The following is a 21,674-nucleotide window of genomic DNA, read 5'->3' as shown; positions in this document are numbered from 1 at the left end:
CTGGGATGCGGAAGGACCCAGGTTCAAGACCCTGAGGTCACCAACTTGAGCGTGGGCTCATCTGGTTTGAGCAAAGCTCACCAGCTTGGACCCAAGGTCGCTGGCTCAAGCAAGGGGTTCCTTGGTCTGCTGAAGGCCCACGGTCAAGACACAAATGAGAAAGCAATCAATGAACAACTAAGGTGTTGCCACGAAAAACTGATGATTGATGCTTCTCATCTCTCTCTGTTCCTGTCTGTCTGTCCCTATCTATCCCTCTCTCTCTGTCTCTGTTAAAAAAAAAAGAAACAAATTCTCGATATACATGACAACAGGGGTGAACCTTGCAAACATCCCTAAGTGAAAGAAGCCAGACACCATGGTCACATATTGCACGATTCCATTTATGTGAGATATTCAGATTTGACGAATCCAGAGAGACAGAAAGTGGGTTTGTGATTGTTTAGGGCTGGGGGAACCGTGGGAGTGGGAAACAGAAGGGTAAGGGATGATAGCAAAGGGCATGGAGTTTCTTTTTATGGTGATTAAAATGTTCAAAATTGCCTGACCAGGCGGTGGCGTAGTGGATAGAGCATCGGACTGGGATGCATAAGACCCAGGTTCGAGACCCCGAGGTCGCCAGCTTGAGCGAGGGCTCCTCTGGTTTGAGCAAAAGCTCACTAGCTTGAGCCCAATGTCCCTGGCTCGAGCAAGGGGTTACTCGGTCTGCTGAAGGCCCGCGGTCAAGGCACATAAAAAATTTTTTTTAAAAGTTCAAAATTGTGGTGACGGTTGTACATATTTGTGAATATATTTAAAAACACTGAATTGGACATTTTGAATGGGTGAATTGTGTGGTATGTAAATTATATCACAATAAAATGGTTAAAATAATAAGAAGAGACAGTCTTCCTCATGTATCAGGCCTAAGCCACGTGCTGCAGGCCACCTCTGTGCTAGGGGTTAGGCATAATAGCCATGGTAGTAAGAAAGTGGCCACTGGTCTCATTTCTTATTGGTCTTTATTTCTTAACGGGGCAGAGTGGCCATGATTCAAGCAGAATTGGGTGTTCATGTATAAATTGACTGCATTACTGTTTTAATTCTATCAAAACCTTACCTAATACATACAACATTCATCAGTGTGTAAACATTATGCCAAGCAAAAGAAGACAGAGCCAAAAAATCCTATTCTATAAACTCCATTTATATAAAGTTCTAGAACAGGCAAACTATGCTTAAAAAAAAATCACACCGGTGGTTGCTTCTTGGGCTTTTGGGGCAGGGACTGATTGGGAAGAGGCATGAAGAAACTTTCTAGGGTATTAGAAATGTTCCATGTCTTGATAAGGGTCTGAGTTATACTAATATTTTGCATTTAAAAAAACTCATGGAGCCCCAGTCAATAGGTTGGTTGGTTAGAGCATCATCCCAAAGAAAAGAGGTTGCCGATTCAATTCCCAGTCAGGGCAATTACAGGAAAGGATTGACGTTCCTCTCTCTCTCTCTTTCTCTAAAAATCAATAAACTCTTTTTTAAAAAGCTCATGGAATGATATACTTAGGATTTGTACATTTCCCATATATGTTATTTTACTTAAAAAAACACCATAAACAATATTGACCCCCTAGTTACTGATTTATATGCTGAAGTGTTTGGGGGAGACAGGCACTAATGATTTCAATGTACCTTTTTTTTTTTTTACAGGGACAGAGAGAGAAAGAGAGTCAGATAGGGACAGACAGACAGGAACGGAGAGAGATGAGAAGCATCAATCATTAGTTTTTTGTTGCGACACCTTAGTTGTTCATTGATTGCTTTCTCATATATGCCTTCAGCAGACTGAGTAACCCCTTGCTCAAGCCAGCGATCTTGGGTCCAAGCTGGTGAGCTTTCTGCTCAAACCAGATGAGCCCACGCTCAAGCTGGTGACCTCAGGGTCTCGAACCTGGGTCCTCTGCATCCCAGTCTAATGCTCTATCCACTGCGCCACTGCCTGGTTAGGCTCAATGTACTTTTAAATGTGTTTAAAAATAAGCTGGATTGATAGATGGGTAGATAAATATATGATAAAGTAAATAAGACCAAATGTCAACAATTGTAGAAACTAGGTGGTAGATGTATGGTTGTTCACTGTATAAAATTCTTCAACTTTTCTATGTGTCTGAAAATTTATATTAAAGAAAATCTGGAACTACAAACAAATAAAAATCTTACCCTGATTTGGAGTAGATGCCTAGAACAGTCTTATGAAAACTATGGACCTCGCCTGACCAGGCAGTGGCACAGTGGATAGAGCATTAGACGGACGCGGAGGGCCCAGGTTTGAAACCCTGAGGTTGCCAGCTTGAGCACGGGCTCATCTGGTTTGAGCAAGGCTCACCAGCTTGGACCCAAGGTCACTGGTTTGAGCAAGGGGTCTCTCGGTCTGCTGTAGCCTCCCAGTCAAGGCACATATGAGAAAGCAGTCAATGAACAACTAAGGTGTGGTAACAAAGAATTGATGCTTCTTATCTTTCTCCCTTCCTGTCTGTCTGAACCTATCTGTCCCTCTCTCTGACTCTCTCTCTGTCTCTATCAAAAAAGAAAGAAAAAGAAAAGGCCAAAACTAAAAATAAGAAAATAGAGGCCCTTGTTAGTTAGCTCAGTTGGTTAGAGTGCCATCCTGTCTGTCCCTATCTGTCCCTCTCTCTGTCTCTGTCACACACACACACACACACACACACACACACACACACGACAAAAACAAAACTGTGGACCTCTTCTCAGAGGTACATGTTTCAACAGAAACAAAATTTTGCCCATCATGAACCTCCTAAAGAATGAATGGCTTTGTGGCTCTCTAAATGTAGATGATGGGCAAGGAGTCAAAGGCAATTTGGAGAATACGTTAGTAAGAGAATGAAGATGCAATTTTTTTTTTCATTTTTCCAAAGCTGGAAACGGGAGGCAGTCAGACAGACTCCCGCATGCGCCCGACCGGGATCCACCGGGCATGCCCACCAGGGGGCGATGCTTTGCCCCTCTGGGGCGTCGCTCTGTTGCATCCAGAGCCATTCTAGCGCCTGAGGCAGAGGCCACAGAGCCATCCCCAGCGCCCGGGCCATCTTTGCTCCAATGGAGCCTCTTTGTGGGAGGGGAAGAGAGAGACAGAGAGGAAGGAGAGGCGGAGGAGTGGAGAGGCAAATGGGCGCCTCTCCTGTGTGCCCTGGCCGGGAATCGAACCTGGGACTCCTGCACGCCAGGCCGATGCTCTACCACTGAGCCAACCGGCCAGGCTGAAGATGCAATTTTATTGAAAACCAACATATTGCCCTATATGGACAAATTTCTGTGACTGATTTTAGTGGTTTCCTTATCTGTCAGTCTTGCTCTTCATTTAGCATCCAGTTAATGAAGTTGCTCTTTGACAGACTGCCTTAATGTTTTCCTTAGGTTTAGTTCTGACAATCAAGTGTTCTTAGCTTAAGCATCGTTTCTTCATAAATATTAGAAACCAAAACAGCAAGCCCAATGGATTTTTCACTTAAACTGATGACAAGCTAGGAGACAGGGCAGCAGGCATCAGTTGGGTACAGAATCTGTGGAGACAGGAAAAGCAGTAGAAGGCCAAGCAACTAACTTGTTCCTCTAACTTGATCACTCACTGGGTGACTTGTCTATTACAAGGACATGGAGTGGTGGTTTTATGGCTGATTTGACCTTTGAAGTCTGCTGGGTGTTCTCTACAGAAACCAAGGTCTGATGATCCCCAGATGAAGTGTCTTAGAGGAAAATAGGTGAATAAATCAAGGAGTTCAGGCTGCCAATGACCAGTGGGGTCAGTACAATTCCCTGGATCAGTTTCTCTATCAGGATTGGGAGGATTTATACAGAATTTACAGTCAGTCGTCCCTGTCCACCTGTTCCAGGCACTATGCCAAGCTCCTTCATCTACATCACCTCATTTTAGGACACAATTCTCCTGGTAATGTCATTCCCATTTTACAGACAAGGAAACTGAGGCCAGAGGTTACACGGCTTGTCAAAGATCACATGACCATAAAGTTCTCTCCCTATCTTTCCCCTCTAGTTCTCCTTTCTCAGAGTCTGGTGTCCCTTGACTATTCCTGAAGCTCCATGTTTCTGTCACTGCTTTGTCTGGGTCGGCATGAATGTAAACAGTTAGAAAATGCATTTTATTTTTCTCCAAAGAATGTTCCTGAGTCAGCATCCCTCAGCAACCCAGTGGATACAGTGAGAGCTTCAGGGAGTGGGACCCTGGCTCTTGCAGGCCCTTTCTCATTCTCAGAAACCAGCAGCTTGACAAAGATCTGCAGGAGCAGGGTCTTCTGGGGAAGTAGACACACAGTAATGACTGATCCCATTTTAGGGACATTGTATGTCTCTGCTCTGAGTGGGCGAGGCAGCCTTTTCTGGGTGGGAGGGTGGGTGAAGCCTCCGTGCCTGCTTCTTTCCTCACACAGCAAGACATCCTCTCTGGTCCTCGTCCTGCTCAGTCCTGGCACCCACAGTCGCATTCCACCCTGGGCAGAGGAGCTTGGGCCAACTCCACAGGTGTGGGATGACTGACAGCACCCTCAGCCCCAGGGAAAGAGGGCTGCAGGGTTCTCAGAGGCACCTGACCTGCATTCCTGTGGCCACAGCTGCCTCCACCAGCAGCAGGCCCGACACACCTCAATTCTGAAATATTAATTTATCTCATTGGATAGAACAAGAGAGATAGTGACAGAAGAGAGACTGAGAGCAAGATCTGGAGCAAGAGAAAGACACACACATGCACACACATACATACACATACACTCATGCACAAAGAGAGAATAAAACAAGTGACACATGGTGAGAACAAGAAGGGGGTGTTAAAAGTGGTACAAGGAGAGTGGGAACTGCAGGTGGTAGAGAAAGAGGAAAAGCAGAAAAGAGGAAAGCAAGCTGCTGCAAGCAAGCAGGAGGGGCAGCCCTCACATCTCCAGACAAAGGCTCTGCAGGACCGTCTTCTCAGCTCGGATGACTTCAGCCTCTCAGCATGCTGGTAGAGCTCAACACTATTATACCTAGATTTGCTTTTCTGCACCTTTTTGTGACCCAGGCCTGACTCAGTGGTTCCCTCTCAGGCCACAGTGATTGGTTCTTGCCCAGGGGTGTGACTCGAGACAGTCCAGTGAGACTCCACCCCAGGGGCTTTCTTGGAACCATTATGAACAGGAAGCTCTTTGCCTTTGGTACTTCGTATGAAAAGAGGATGAAAATCTGAAACTGTCAGAGACAATTTCACACAGGAAGACCCTACTTGAGAATGAAGCCAACACAGAGAGAACCAGAATAGGAAGATGGAGACAAATCCCTGGCAAGATCAACTAAACCCCTGGACCAAGCTGTGTCTGCAGCCATACCTACCCTGGGAGTTCCAGGTATATGATCGGAATCTCACTTAAGCTTAAGTTTAGTTGGAGTTGAAGGTGCTGTCAGGGGCAACTGAAACAGTCCTACTAGAATGTGGAAACCCACCCGTCAGTCTTGCTTTTCTCACCAGCTCCCCAAACCACACCTGAGTACCTAATCAGCTCTCCTGACAAACGTGGTGGCTAACAGGACCTGACACTGTCCCCCCACAGGAACACAAAGATCAATAAGAGAAGTGCTAAGTAATGATTTTTAAAAAGTAAAACTATCTCAGGAGGAGGGGGCCGTGTTCAGTCGACACTGGCTGCACCACGGCTTCTGCAGGCACCCCATACGTTGGCTTGCATGGAGCCCTTCATTAAAGGAAAGTTAAAAATTATATTTTACAACTGCATTGGTATAAAGATGACAATAACCCAGTGATCATATTCACTTTTTCATTCTTACTTTAAAATAAATGAAAACATTTTAAAGTCTAGTGGGCTCTGGGCACTGTGCCCACTCTGCTTAATGGACATGCTGGCCCTGGGCCCACAGCTTCCAGAGTGTTTATCCGCACAGTCCAGGTGCCCTGGAGATGAACCTAACTCTCTTCTTGTCTAGAATGGGCAGAGGGCCCGCTGAGCCCCCCAGAGCCCAGGCTGGCCTCTCCCTCTCTCCCCCCAATCCTTGGGGTCATCACTGTTAGGCCTCATGGGGACACAGCTGTAGTCTGGCATTATCGCTGTGCACCACAGGGAGCTGCTCTCAGCCTGTCAGGTAATGAGACTGGAGGTCCCCGATGACCCATGTCAAGCTCATCAACATGCCCCAAGTCCCAGCACAGGCTGGGCACAGAGCAGGTCCCTGGTAGGGGAGGCATGGAGGGACAAAGCATGCTTCCTACTTAGGAAACTCTTGTCACTTAGGATTTGCACTTGGACCAGCAAGGACACAGAAAGGGACGAGGCAGCCAGGTAGGAAGGTGGTAAACAGGAGAGCACACGCCTCTGAGGTTTTTCTGGGTCCCCATCTATTCTGGAGGACGATGTGCTGACTTGCAAAGCTGGAGGGGGTTCTGCAGGCCAGCCCAGTGCCGAGCAGTCAGGAGTCAGCACGAGAGGCCCGGTGGGTTCCCTGGCCCCAGACTCCCCCTCACTCACCTTCATCACTGGTGTGAGGCTCAGTGCCATTGTCGTGGTCAACTTCATCAATGGTCCCTGGCTCACTGTGCGGGCTGTCACTACAGGGAAACACGAGGAGACGCGTTGTGGCGTTTTGTCCCTCATGCTGCCCTTACCCTCCCTCGAGCACCAGCCGGTGCACCTCCGGATCAGGCCCAGACCCACTTGATCGTGTTTTTCCAACGGACCACCCCTGGACCTCCCTGAGAGAAAACCACTCCAGCCCCCGTTTGGGAAGCTGCCCTACATAACCTTCCCTAAGTGCCCCCAGCCCTGGAACTTGTCGGGCTGCCTTCTTGGTCAAGGTTGTCAATGGCAAGGTTTCCAGTAAGATCCAGAGGATAGCAGTAAAACCCTGGCTTTTATCCTTAGAAGAACCACAGGGCGGCAAAGAAAGGAATTTTTGAAGTACTGAGTCATTCACTTAGCCTGGCTCCTTGTCTTCCACGGAAGGCGACACAGCCAGCAAGGTGGAGTGAGGCCCACGAGGAGCCCCGGTGCTCAGAGCTGCCTAATGATGCCGTGTGCAAGAGCCCACATCGGTCCAGGCAGTGGAGCAGGCAGACAGGCAGCCAGGATGGGCAGGGGGGCAGAGTGAATCCAGGCCGGTCAAATTTAGTCCCAGATGCACTGGGATAATTTCACCAGCTGCTACCCTCACGAGATTATAACCTTGAGGTAGGGTTCATTCACATCATTGGTCAGTCAGTTTTTATACTGAGCCATGGGTTGAGTCCTAACATATGCCTGACACTGTGCCAGGTAGGAGGGCTGTATTGAGGTGGACTAAGGTGAACACAGACCTTCCCTCATGGGCCAGGAAATAAAACTGCTCTAACTGGAGATGTTTTTATGTAGAACAAATACGCAGAGACAAGAACAGCAGAGGGGACCGACATAAGGTGGTCAAGGAAGGCCTCTCAGAGGAAGTGACATTTGCAACACCATTTAAAGGAATACAGATTTTATTAAGAAAAATTCTCTGTTGCCTCCTGGGTAAGGTCCAGACGCTGCACAGTGGCTTGTTTAAGACCTCTCATAACTTGTCTCCTGCTGGCCTGCTCAGCACGCTCCCTTGTCATTCCCTCGTCACATGAAACACTCCGGACACACAGAATGAATTTTCTTTTTATTGAATTTTTCAAGTTTAGAACATTCTTTGCCCACTCCTCACCTGGCTGACTTCAGTTCATTCTGTAGATCTCAGTCAAGTCCTTATTTCCTTCAGAGAGCCTTTCCTGCCTTCCTACCTGGGCTTGGGGGCCCACTTCTGGGACAGCCTATTCTCTCCTCTACCCAAGCTCCCTGCATCAGACAGACGTTAATCCCGTCCGAGGTGCATCCCTGTCCCCCCACCGCAGCCCAGGGCCTGAGCCAGGGCAGATATTCAGTAACCATTGTTGAATCAATGAATGTTGTCCACTGTGATGAGACTGTCAGCCCAATCCCCCTTTTGGGCTTGTAAAATGTCTCCAAAATTACCATGTAATTAATAATTTTCCTTCCTCATTGGATACAAATGGGATTAGGAAAAGTATGGTGATTGCATATTGTTCTTTGGTAAGTACACTAAGATCTTTATGGTCCTTCCCAGAACACTAATTATATACATATTGCAACAAGAACAGAGAACTGGTAGTGGTTACAAAAAATTGAAAAGCTTCTCTTTGTCCAGAAAGACAGCTTGCTGGCTGTTTAATGTTTCTGTTACAGAACAGGGACAGACTTGCCCCTCGTGCCTCACAGGAGATTAGAGAGCTGTGATTAGATAATACCAGGGCCCAGAGTTTCTGTGCAGGGAAGGGTTGCAGGGAAATGGCTGGAACGTCTCTCTTCTTTGAAGCAGTTGCCCAAATATGCCCACAGAACTAAAGCAATTCGAGAATCCAGGTATGCTTTGATAATAAAAGACAATTCCTGTGGGCACCTGGCTCAAAGCAGTGTGAGTAATGTCTATATATATAGCTGTGTGTTGTCCCAGACTGGGAATAAAGGAGTGCGGGACCTTTGACTGGTTTCTGTCTGGTGATGTTCTAAATCTCCTGTCTTTTCCACATTAAAAAAAAAAAATCCCGGCCCTGGCTGGTTGGCTCAGTGGTGGAGTGGTGGAGCATCGGCCTGGCGTGCAGGGGTCCCAGGTTTGATTCCCGGCCAGGGCACACAGGAGAAGCGCCCATCTGCTTCTCCACCCCTCCCCCTCTCCTTCCTCTCTGTCTCTCTCTTCCCCTCCCGCAGCCAAGGCTCCATTGGAGCAAAGTTGGCCCGTGCGCTGAGGATGGCTCTATGGCCTCTGCCTCAGGCACTAGAATGGCTCTGATTGTGGCAGAGCAATGCCCCAGATGGGCAGAGCGTCTCCCCCTGGTGGGCATGCCGGGTGGATCCCGGTCGGGTGCATGTGGGAGTCTGTCTGACTGCCTCCCCGTTTCCAACTTCAGAAAAATACAAAAAAAAATACAAAAAAAAAAATCCCGTCTTACCACATTTAAGGTCTTAGCCTGGGTAAGATTTTGATAAGGTTTTGACATATTTCTCCCCAGACCCAGTGTACATGCCCAAATAGTAACGGTTGACCTGGTGTGGCGCTCTCAAAGATAGTGACCTCACTTTGTTGGAAAAGAGAATGCCTGGGTGGAAGGGGACAATAGTAGGAAGTGTCACTTAGTTCTTGAGTTTGAGGTGGGGGTTATCTACTTTTCTGCTGCCTAAGACTGACAACTTACCTGGCCAACATGGGCTAAACAAGGTAGTCAGTTCACCAGACTCAAGCCTCAGCAAGGAAATAGCATTCTTGGACTTGTGTTGGAACATTTGGGAAGGAGAAGCTCTTTTCCCACTGAGGGTGCTGATATAATGGGCTCTAAATTTGGAGTTACCAGGTGACTTCTGGAAACCACCAAGAAAGGCTGCCTGAGGAGGAAGCCAGCATGGAAGGAAGCAGAGCCACAGGCTGTGGCTGCGGGGCCGAGTCCTGAGGACAGCCGCTGAACCCCTGGAGCCAGCTGCACCTGAAGCCAGGGTCCCAGACTTTTTAAGTAAATAAAAAAATTCCCATTTAGTTTAAATTAACGTGAGTTGTATTTCTGTCCCTTATAAATCAATCTATCTCATGTCAGGCTGCTGTGAAGCTCAGATGAGAAAATGCATTTGGGAGTGCCTACTACAAGGTAGTAAGTAAAGGATTTTGTACTGTACCTGTTTAACAGCAACAGCAACAAAAACAACAACGATGATGATAATAATATTAAGAGGAATGGGATCTTACCAATATTCTTCCCCTCCAGCCATGCATTTTTCATACACAGGGCCCTCTAGCTCCCGGGGGCTGGGGAAGATGGCTTCATGATGGATGATGATGGTTTTGATGACTTCATTGACGTGTGCCTGGCAGGACACAGGGTCCTGCCCATCAGGAATGTGCATGAGGGTAGGCCCAAAGCAGATGGCCAGGTTGTAGGGATCCATCATGTTCTCATCGCTGTACTGTGAGAGGCTACAACAGAGGAGACACCTACGGGTCACCTGGGAAAGGCAAAGCCTCCCTCTGTGGTTTCCTTTTCTTGGGGGCTCCACTCAAATCTGGGAGGATTCCAGTGTTTTAAGAACAGCTGGACCTGTAAAAGCCTCAGGACCCCCCTCCCAAAGGAGGTCAGGGCTGAGTCAAAGATGGATCCCCTGGCTGGACAACTCACTGGTTGAGGAAAGCGAAGAGATATCTCATGACCACGATGACCACGCGGGGAAGGGTGATGAGGATTTGCTGGACCTGGTGCACCCTCTCAGCTGGGCTCTCCAGTTCTGTAACATAAAGGGGCTTTCAGGTTGTAGCCAGCACTCACGAGTTCCTCTCCCAGATCAGCCCATGTGGTTTGGGGGAAACACTTCTACTCAGTTCTGGGGATGAAATATGACCCTGGCCTGGCCAATCAAGGCACCCTATTTCTCTGGCCACTGGGCAGGTTCAAGGAGGGGTATATGGCCTAATCAGAACCAATCATATAGTAGTTGATCTTTGGGGCCAGAGAAACCTAGAGAAAAGCGCCCTCCTGAAACTTGGAGAGAAGCGTGAAGCAACTGGGGGAGCCCAGGGAAGAAACCTCTGCCTGAAAGTGATGGCAGCACAGAGACAGAGGGGACAGGTGCCTGCTGATGCCACATGAAGTCTGCCTAGACTTTTCTGAGTCAATACATTCCCTTTTATGGATAAGCCAATAAAAGTTGAGTTTCTGCCTGACCAGGCGGTGGCGCAGTGGATAGAGCATCGGACTGGGATGCGGAGGACCCAGGTTCGAGACCCCAAGGTCGCTAGCTTGAGCGCAGGCTCATCTGGTTTGAGCAAAAGCTCACCAGCTTGGACCCAAGGTCACTGGCTTGAGCAAGGGGTTACTTGGTTTGCTGTAGCCCCACAGTCAAGGCACATATGAGAAAGCAATCAATGAACAATTAAGGTGTGCAACGAAAAACTAATAATTGATGCTTCTCATTTCTCTCCATTCCCGTCTGTGTGTCCCTGTCTATCCCTCACTCTGATTCTCTCTCTGTCTCTGTAAAAAAAAAAAAAAAAAAAAAAAAAGTTGAGTTTCTGTCACCTGTAACCTATGAGTCCAGATGAATACAAGTAGGTAGGCCATGTTTCATTAAATTCTTTATAAACACTAGCTACAACATAGGCTGGCACAACCACCTCTTGAGCTATACATTGTCTAAAGAGCCTCGCAGATGCTTGGGATCTCATCTCTGACCCGTTTTCAGGTCAGTTTTAGGGAGACAGACACTGGTATTTTTATCAGTCAGGCCTGGGGTGGGAGCAGCAAGCTGGGCTTGATAAGGGGAGAAAGTGCTCTGTGGGCTTGGCCGGTGGAGAGGCAAAGCTGGTGCCAAGAAGAGTGAGCTGCTGAGTTCTGATGCTTATCTGCAGGGCTGACACGGGCCGATTCACAAATCCATGTCAGTGTCTTTTTCAGAAAACACATTTTTCTCACACAGCCCCTCCCTCCAATCTCCACATTGTCAACATGTTTCTTCTAAAACCTCACTTTTCGCCTGACCAGGCGGTGGCGCAGTGGATAGAGCGTTGGACTGGGATGCGGAGGACCCAGGTTCGAGACCCTGAGCTCACCAGCTTGAGCGCGGCTGCTGGGAAGGCCCGTGGTCAAGGCACATATGAGAGGGCAATCAATGAACAGCTAAGGTGTTGCATCGCGCAATGAAAAACTAATGATTGATGCTTCTCATCTCTCTCTGTTCCTGTCTGTCTGTCCCTGTCTATCCCTCTCTTTGACTCACTCTGTCTCTGTAAAAAATAAGTAAATAAATAAAATTAAAACCTCACTTTTCCCAATCCTCCCCTGCATCCAAGGCCCTGCGAGATGGGCTGCAACCTACCACGTATGCCCCATTGCCTAGTCACTGCCCCTTCCCAAAGTATCTGAAGATGATTTAGAGCCATGCTTCTCAGATGAAATAGTAGCGCACCTCCAAGGGCATTTACAAGTAGATGAAGCAGTCTCTGAGGTTGTCACAGTGATTGGAGGACACTAATGGCATATAGGAGGCAAGATACTAAGTGCCCTGCATATAGGTAACACACAACAAAGCACTGTTCTACCCTAAATACCAATAGTGCCGCACTGAGAAACTCTGTGCTATGCCAGTTTATCCACCATCTCCCTCTCACAAAGGATGTGGCTGCCCCTGGGCCTTTGCACACACTGTTGATCTCTCTTCTCTGTTGGGGACACTCCTGCCTACCTCCAAGGCCTGGCTTCAGAGAGCCTCGGTGAAGCCTTCCCACAGAGTTAAGGCCCTTGCACCTTTACTGACTCCATTGCCCTCCACGTGCTCAACTTCAGCCAGCATGCCCTAGTACCATGTCCACTATGATTTATTAATTGTTTTCTTAAAAACTATTTAAAAAGGAGACTTGGCCTCACTCTGTAAATGAGAAACCAGGATCACCTGCCATAACTAGAAGGTAACATAAAAATAGATACAATACAAGCAACACAATGTAACTAAATTACAGGTAGACATTATTCTATACAAAGTTACTGGAACTGAGGCCCTATCTCTCCATGTAGAAGGGAGACTGACCCCTGGAGTTTTCTCCTTTATGTAAATAATCATAGGGTTTGGGAAGAAACTGAGAAGGGACAATCTTTCTTGCGGATGATTCAGGGTGTGATTCAAGTTATTCAATGTCATAAGCTTGTGCCAGAGGTCAACGACCTTGCCTGCTAAGGACCCTGCTCAGGAACTGGACTCTTGGGGCTTCTGGAAACATTAGCTGAGCAAGTGACACAGGGCTCAGACAACGTTCAACCTTTGTGGCTTAGAATTTCCGAGAGTGATTTGGAGCTTGAAGTGGGTCTGGGCAGATGAACAGGAAGCCGTGTGGAGGGCAGAGGGTGGAGGGCGGGCCTTTCATACAAGGCAGAGGAGAGGGGCCAAGCCTCCTTAGGTTGTCACCACCACCTCAGGCACCCTCCTGACTCCCAATCTCTCTAGGGGCACTGTGAGAAGCATCCCTAGTGGAACTGGGTGTGGGATAATTGTCTGTAAATCATATTAAAGACTTTATTCCCAAATACTAACATTCTCATATGCTAGTATTAAAAGTTTAATTTTAAAACATTCCCAAAAGGTTGCCTTGGATTTTGTCATCTTAGAGTCAAGGTACCTTTACTTCAGCACCCCAGCACCCTGCTCCTGACTTCATCCACAGACATACCAATCAAGGAGGACTTGATGGCCAGTGGCATCAGAGGAAGACCCTAGTCAATTTCCCTTGTTCGACATGCTGCTGACCTGACTCTCAAACCCTCCTTGGCTCCCCGTTACCCAGGGGGAAAATCTCTGGATTCCTTGCAAGGCATTCAAGGTCTCCCCCTCTTGCTCCATTTTGCCCTTCCAGCCTCTTGCATCACACACTAGATGGGACAGGGACACCCTCCTGCTTGGCCCACTGGTATGTCCCCAACCTTCTCAGGATCCCTGTGTCCCTGCCTCCTAAAGACTCTGATCATCTCACTCTCAGCTATGATCTGAGAAACTGCCTTCCTCTCCTCTCTTCTGAGCTCTTCCACACCCAGGGCTGTGCCATGCTCACCGGCTCTTCCATTATAAACCATCTTGTTATGTCGACAACTTGGTTTTAAGTTCTGTGAGGAGAAGGGCCATACTGCTTCCTTCACAGTGTCCCTCCTGTGTGCCTAGCACAGTGATGAGCCCCTTGTCCAACTTCAATAAAGATTTGTCAAGGAAATGATCCTTCCACCTGGGAAATACTTACTAATAGTAGATATCAAATCTTGAAACCTTTCCTTAGGAAAGAGTGGATTTTCCAGTCCTCGGAAATACAGTTTTAAAACGCCAGCAACTGAATTGATATCTCGTTCATTTTGATCATCCACAAGGGGGTCTTCACCTGCAAGAAAACGGGGTGATGACTGAGTGTGGTGAGGAGGCAGAGGGTAGACGAGCAAGGCCAGCCCAAATGGAGGAGGGGCGGACGGGACTATCTCCTCAACACAGCAAGTTTACAGTTCACCCTGCAAGTGACTTAGTAAAGGCTCAGATTTATAGAAATGTAAAAATAAAATAATGACCACCCATCACCCTTCACTTACACTCATCAACTTACACCTGCTCTATCTGCTTTCTCTCCAGCAGGGTTGCACAGTTTCCACAATGACCAGCAGCACAGGAGAATGCTTCTCCATCATCCTGCCCACGGAATGTTGTCAACCTTTTGAAGTGTCGCCATTCGAACAGGGCAAATGATCTCTCAGGAGAGTAGCACTTTCTGTTTATCAGGGGCTGAGCTAGCTCACCACCAGGACAGCTCCATGGAGGAGGTGAGCGGAAGCAGCGGGCAACATGTCACCTCCCTGAAGGTGCTGAGAGAAGTCTGCACAATGGGCTTCTCGTCCTCCTCCCAGAACAGCCCCGAGCGCTCCAGGACTGGTCAGAAATGATGAGCAGGACTGGCAATGCATACTTGGCCTCTCTACCCTGCCTTCGGGGAAGGGAGCATGTGTCCCTGCCAGGGCCCCAGCGAGCCCCGGCATGCTGCAGTGCAAATTAGAGAGCTGCCTTCCTTCCTGAATGAGGGCTGGGGCCTACAGAGCCTGAGCCACATTCTCCTTCCATCTGCTTCTGGCTGAGCACCCTTGGTCAGTGCACAACCTCAATAACCCTGTGTGACAGCCAAGACACTGGTGTTCCAGGGGGTGACCTCTCAGATGTGCCCGTGGGAAGAGAGAGAACACTTCCCCTACAAGAATTTCTCATGGGGAAGGCAGAAAGAAAATGTAAACAGTCACTGCCTTTACTGATAGAGCACATCTGCATATGCGATCTCTTAATCCCCTCGATAGCATTGCAGGGCACCAAGAAACTGCCATGCCCAGGCTAGCAGCAAGCTCCCCCGGAGACTTCAGTGCCCACAGTTTCTCTCCTATGAGAAAGCGGAGGCCCCAGCAAGTGAAACAACTTGCCCACATTCATGTGGTAAAAAGCAGACACGAGCAGCTCCCAGATCTTGTAAGCCTGGGAGATATTCCTTCTTCTACCTTTTAATTCTGTCTGTCCGCTTGCCAGCATGCACCCTAGCTATCTTCCTCCCTCCCTCCTTCCTCCCTCCTTTCCTCCTTCCCTCCCTCTCTCCCTCCCTCCATCCCTCCCTCCTTCCCTCCCTCTCTCCCTCCCTCCCTTCCTCCCTTCCTTCCTTCCTCCTTTCCTTCTCCCTTTAAAGCAGAATTTCAACATTTTTCTTCCAAGAAAAGAGTTCCTCTCAGTGCTCAACATACAGAAGAAAGCTGTCGTAGCTGAACTAGGGAAGAGCCCCAAGCACTGTCTCCTCAGCCTCCCTCTCCATCCCAGTAGCAGTCCTTGCGGCACCCTGAAGGACCAGAAGAGTTCTAAAACTCTGCACTACATAAAGCTGATTCCTTATTATTACCACACATTAATCTTATGGCCTCAGGATGCAAAAGGCATGGATTTTTGTCTTCATATTAGCTCCCCTTGTTAAGCACGATTAACATACTGACTATATACACGCACCATTCACTCTTGCTCTGCCTCTCAGAAGACACTACGTTCATAAAAGGAGCTGTCCAGCAATTCCTTCCTCCTTGCCTAGACCTTTGGCATCTTCAATTTTGGCTCCAGAAATTAATGTAATTCCAGAGCTCAAGATGAGCAGGACAGTTTGTGTGAATGATGGCTTCCTCCAGGAGGACAATTACAGGCAAGTCGAGAGAGTGTTGGCACTTAGCTAGCAAATGTCCTGGAGGAGCGGAGTTGTTACCAAACGGTCTACCCAGAGCTGACTCTCAGCCAGCTCACCTGGGCACTGCCGAAGGCTTTGAGGCAGAGCTGCGTCCAGAGCAGAGCAGATGGCACTGTGGGCCCTGAAGGCTCCAGGGGAGCTCGCTGCTAGACTGGGGCATGGCAGGAAGCATGCAGGGAGTCTCTCTCACAAGGGCAGCTCTCTATGGTCACAGGTCCACGCAAGCCCCTCCTGAGGCCCTTCAGTACGACAGTCCCTCTCATGTCTCCCGGTCACATCCCTCCTGAGGCCCTTCAGTATGACAGTCCCTCCCATGTCTCCCGGTCACATCCCTCCTGAGGCCCTTCAGTACGACAGTCCCTCCCATGTCTCCCGGTCACATCCCTCCTGAGGCCCTTCAGTATGACAGTCCCTCCCATGTCTCCTGGTCACATCCCTCCTGAGGCCCTTCAGTACGACAGTCCCTCCCATGTCTCCTGGTCACATCCCTCCTGAGGCCTTTCAGTATGACAGTCCCTCCCATGTCTCCCGGTCACATCCCTCCTGAGGCCCTTCAGTATGACAGTCCCTCCTATGTCTCCTGGTCACATCCCTCTTCCTGGGGCAGGAACTAGTTTCTGAAGGGCCAGGTCAAGGCTAGAATGTGGCAGTCCCTAAGGGCTGTGACTTTAGCCCCAAAACCAAACCCTGCCTTGATCTGGGCAGAGAGAAAGGGTCATTGGCTCCCTTTCCAGCCACCCTCGGCATAGGAGAGGCCGCTGGCAGATCCCTCATCTTGACGTACAAAGAGGATGTATGTTGGTCTGCGGGGGAAGCAGAGAGGTGGACACCGGCCTGGGAGACAGCCAGCCACAGCCCTCGCCGGGCACGGCCACTGTCCTGCCTTTCCTGATGTTTCCTTCACTTCGCCAGAAGATCACAAGAAGATCTCAAAACTTGAGAAGTGAGTTTAAGATGTATTGACAGCGATAATAATAATAAGGATAATAATAATAATCCCAACTAAAACCCTAGTTGACTTGTGTCAGAAGAAAAAGAAAGTGGGGTTAGAAATAATAAATGGCTTTCCAGAAGAATAGGGAAAAGAGATGGGTGCTCCTGTTAATAGTCTTATGCAAGAAATGAAAGTGACAACATCTGCTCTGGGGAAAGGGGCCAAGGAGGAGGAAGCCCCCATCTCCGAACATGTGGTAAAAGTCAGGCACCCTGCAGAGGGATTGGGGGATTTGAATTCTAAAAATTAAAAGAGAGAAAGGGAAAACACACGACATCAACTGATTTTGGAGAGAAAGTTCTGTCATATGTTAGAGCATGCGGGACATGAGGAGTGGGAAAGCGGAAGCCCCCTGCGCAGGCTCTGGCCACCTGGTTGTTGTTGGAGTGAGGAGGTGGAGAAACTCAGAGAGTTTCCAAGGGAGGTGAGAGGAGGTGACTCCGAGGGTCAGTTGGGTAAGGAGACTAACCCCAGGAAGTTGGTTGGTGAATGTCAAGAAACAGAAAGGAACATGGGAGAAATCTGGGCACTAGCCAGTCCAAAGATGCCAGGAACAAATTTTTCTTCAAAGACACATACCAAGAATGATTCTACTAGAATAAGCCATGCTTCCTTGTAGGCTCAGGTGGAGAAGGACCAGGCTGGCAAAAGAATGAGATTCACTTGGGAATGGTGGAGAGTGCAAAAGGAGCCGTCTGTCTATGTGATGCAAATAAAAAGCAGAAAATATTTTTTTGCAGCTGAGATTTGGGTCAGGTAATCTCAGCCCAGCAGGGCTCTGCCTGGGGTGGTTCAAGGCTTGCCAGGAGCAGAAAATTCTTTTAAATTTCATGTCACCCTTGCGAGGCACCCAAGCAAGTGACAGAAGGTACTAAACAGAAAATCACATTCAAGAAGGAAAATAGGCAGAGCTTCTTGAATAGGGCTAGGGCCTGGCTGCTGAGCACAACAAGGTTACTTACAGAACATGAGGAAGCAGGGAAATGCCAGGCGGGGTGCTAGCCAGGCCGAGGCACCATGCAGTGAGTTACACATGAGATTCAAGGAATTCTGTGTAACGGAATGAGCTCACAGGATGGGATGAACAAGAGTTCCAGACCATGTCTCTGTTCACTTACAATGGGGCAGTTGGGGTGCTAAGGAGCTGGGGAAATGAAGAAACAAAGCTCTGGACTGGGGTGTCCACTATTGTCAAGAGAAGCTCAGGGAATGATGAGTGATACTTCCATCAGGGATGCTGATGGGAGATACCTCTTGCTTGTGGCCTTTGCACATGCTGTTCCTTGGTGTGGAGTCCCCGTTCCCTGGCTCTTACTCTTTAAGTGTAGCTTAGGCATTTCTTTCCCCCATGAAGACTTCCTGGCTTTGCTATTCCTACCCGCCCCATCCAAGCTGGGCATGCTACCCAGTGCTGACTCCAATCATGCTGTCTGCTCCCCACTAGCAGTGACTGTCTCTTTGCTCCTATTGTATTTTCAGGCCCTAGTCCATTACCTAGCACAGTGGAGGGTTCAATGCATACTGATTAAGCGAATGAATACATGCATGAGTAGAGTAGGAATTTGGAGCAGGGGAATTCTGGGGCTTTCTGGTTCTAAGTGCTCAAAATCCTGGAATGAACTCCAGATCTTTTTTTTCTTTCTTTTTTTTTGTATTTTTCCGAAGCTGGAAATGGGGAGAGACAGTCAGACAGACTCTCGCATGCGCCCGACCGGGATCCACCTGGCACGCCCACCAGGGGCGACGCTCTGCCCACCAGGGGGCGTCGCTCTGCCGCGACCAGAGCCACTCTAGCGCCTGGAACAGAGGCCAAGGAGCCATCCCCAGCGCCCGGGCCATCTTTGCTCCAATGGAGCCTTGGCTGCGGGAGGGGAAGAGAGAGACAGAGAGGAAGGAGAGGGGGAGGGGTGGAGAAGCAGATGGGCGCCCCTCCTGTGTGCCCTGGCCAGGAATCGAACCTGGGACTTCTGCACACCAGGCCGATGCTCTACCGCTGAGCCAACTGGCCAGGGCTGAACTCCAGATCTTAAGCTCCCCTGGACCCTAGGAGGTCACTGAGTGCCCCATCCAGCCAAATTCTGTTGTCTACACCTGGCTCCAAGTGAGAGTGCCTAGAGCCTCAGAGGTCTTGTGCTGGGCGCTATAGTGGTGACTGCCTGGGGCTGTCAGAATGCTTCCTCCACCCTGACCTAGGCCTCAGGGTGAAACTGGGAGGTTTGGAAGGGGGTGAGTGTGCACAGGAGGCAGCCCCTCTAGGGAGTCCTGTAATAAAGTAGGCAGAATTCTAGGTCTGGAACCCCCAGAGAGGTCTGTTCAGGGCACAGCCAATAGGGATAACCATATACCTCCCAAAGCTGTTAGAACAGTGGGTTAAAAGTGCTTTGTAAATTGGGATGTGATATGTGGGGAAATGTGTATGGGATTGAGGTCTTCTGCCCAAACTTAATATCAGAACCACTCAGAGGAAAAGGTAGTAAATGAGTTAAGAGAAGTAGACTGTGGAGATATTATCCTTCCACAATGCTGATAAACTGGAGGCAAAGTTATTATTTAGGACATGAGATAAGCACCTAGTATTAAAGGCAGAGGTATATTAAGAAATGAACCCTTGCCTGACTGGTAGTGCACAGTGGATAGAGTCAACCCAGGGCGCTGAGGGCCCTGGTTCGAAATCCCAAGGTCACCAGCTAAAGAATGGTCTTACTGGCTTGAGCATGGACTTGCCAGCCTGAGTGTGGAATCAACAACATGATCCCGAGGTCGCTGGCCTGAGCCTAAAGTGCTGACTCCATCATGTTGTCTGTGCTCTCCACTAGAGCTGGAAATTAATGCGGGAAGGCTCTGATCTTTTTGCTGGGATTCAGTTTTTTTTTTATATAAAACAACTCTCTCCACATCATAATTTGGGAAAGTGTTTACTCTTAAAGAGGCAGGCTTTCATCAAAGTTTGGTTTGTACACAGCATGTGCTCAACAGATATTGGTTTCTTTCTTTCATTAATCAATATTGACCTTCTACCACCTATTCACTGGCCCACTCCTGTCCAGTCACAGTGGCCTTCGTCCCATATCAGGCCTTTACCCTTGCCTTTCTCTCCACCTGGACTTGAGCCCAAGGTTGTTGATTTGAAGTCCAAGGTTGCTGGCTTGAGCAAGGGTCACTGGATCAGCTTGAGCCCCCCTCCCCTGGTCAAGGCACGTATGAGAAGCAATCAATGAACAACTAAAGGCCTGACCTGTGGTGGCACAGTGGATAAAGCGTTGACCTGGAATGCTGAGGTCACCAGTTCAAAACCCTGGGCTTGCCTGGTCAAGGCACATATGGGAGTTGATGCTTCTTGCTCCTCCCCCCTTCTCTCTCTCTGTCCTCTCTAAAATGAATAATTAAAACCTTAAAATAAAATAAAGTGAAGCAACTAGGAGTGATGCTTCTCATCTCAATCCTCCCCACCTCTCTTTCTCTCTCTCTCAAAAAAAAGGCAATTGAACTCTTCCTGACCCAGGGAGTCTTTACTTTGCCTGGACACTGTCACTGGCCAGCTATGTCTGGTACAGGCCAAGGAAGGCAATACCAAATACACCACATGTACTCCTGTTCTGGTGGACACTTCATTTCTCATAAGCTTTTATATCTGTAGTTAATTAAAGTGAAAATGAGGTCAACTCACTAGGGTTGAGAGGAGTGTATGATCTCTTCCTCCTAATGTGTACCTTTGCCAAAAAAACACTACATGGAAAATTAAAAATTAGGATATTCTAAAAGCCACTCAATGTTATCTATGTTTTTCCAACTTTTCTAAAACACAGCGTAACTGTTCCATCGTGCTTTACAAGACCCTCTTTCCCAGAGACCTCTGTACAGCTCACCATAAAAAGTCACCCATGTGTGCTAGCTCACTGGAGGAGAAAAAGAAAAATAGAAGATCTTACTGTGTGCCAATTTCTGTGGTGTAAATACTCCTACTATGGCTGATTTTAAGCTACCAAGGTGAAGTCACTGAACGCAAAGTTGGAAAGAGATGTCGAAACAAGCCAGCCCTGATACATACCCCAGCTCTAGGACACATGCCAACTCCCACCCTGGCTTCCCCTGGCCACAAGTGTAAGATGGTCACTCTGCACCTACCTCTCTCAAAGGAATTTTTTATGTCATTGACTTCAACCTGAGATCCTGGCACTCTGAAGATCCCTTGCTGCTGGAGTCCTATGAGGGGGAAAAAAAAAGAAAAGAAAGAGAAAAATGCCATGAGGCTTTGAGTTCGTCACCCCATCGGACACTTTGATGACTCACCCTACTGCTTGTCTCTTTCTCCCACTATCCTTTATAAGAGTCATTCCCAATGAAGGTCTCCTGGCAGAAGCCCAAAATAGCCTTTGCAATGAACTATAGTTGGCCAAAATACTCAGACATATCCTGCTTCATATGTCTGTGCCTCTTATTTGGGCTTGGAGGAAAAGGTCACAAGAAGTTTATATCAAGACTGGATTGGTGGTTAAATTCCAATTTAACCAAAAAGCCAGCACCGGCAAGTTGATGCGTGTGCTACTGAGTTTACCAGTTGCATTGGCATCAGGCGCTTGGCCTGAATCTGTAAATGCTGTGTGACTGGAATGGCCATGGAGATTTTGAACAAGAAGGATAAATACAACTGCCTCAACCCTTCCTTCCCCCACAACACGGACATTTTCTTCCTTCAAGAAAAGCTAAAGTACATGCTGGCCTGGGATCAAAAATCTAGGGGAGATTAGATTATTAAAGAAAAACAACCTTGTTTTCTTAAGTGTTTCCGCAAAGCCAGAACGAAGGAGACCCAGATACCTGACCTAACAGTAGGGATAGGACT

General features: G+C 48.3%; 1 protein-coding gene across 5 annotated transcripts in view; it reads right to left on the bottom strand.

The window, feature by feature from the left end:
• The window catches only part of SRGAP3 (SLIT-ROBO Rho GTPase activating protein 3), a 259,881-nt gene that overhangs the window by 17,136 nt on the left and 221,071 nt on the right, over nt 1-21,674 (bottom strand). For 4 of the 5 annotated variants that reach the window (XM_066352028.1, XM_066352029.1, XM_066352030.1 and 1 more), the window contains 5 exons: nt 20,957-21,034; nt 13,834-13,968; nt 10,235-10,340; nt 9,808-10,035; nt 6,525-6,604 (listed from right to left, as the gene is read on the bottom strand). In XM_066352028.1, the coding sequence (XP_066208125.1) occupies nt 6,525-6,604; nt 9,808-10,035; nt 10,235-10,340; nt 13,834-13,968; nt 20,957-21,034 (627 nt within the window). Of the gene's footprint in view, nt 1-6,524; nt 6,605-9,807; nt 10,036-10,234; nt 10,341-13,833; nt 13,969-20,956; nt 21,035-21,674 lie in introns of those variants that run through there. The other variant, XR_010747260.1, reaches the window with a different exon arrangement.

Source organism: Saccopteryx leptura, chromosome 10, assembly GCF_036850995.1.
Source record: "Saccopteryx leptura isolate mSacLep1 chromosome 10, mSacLep1_pri_phased_curated, whole genome shotgun sequence".
Lineage (NCBI taxonomy): Eukaryota > Metazoa > Chordata > Mammalia > Chiroptera > Emballonuridae > Saccopteryx > Saccopteryx leptura.
The sequence above is the reverse complement of the archived record's forward strand: the minus strand, read 5'-3'. Positions and strand labels throughout refer to the sequence as shown.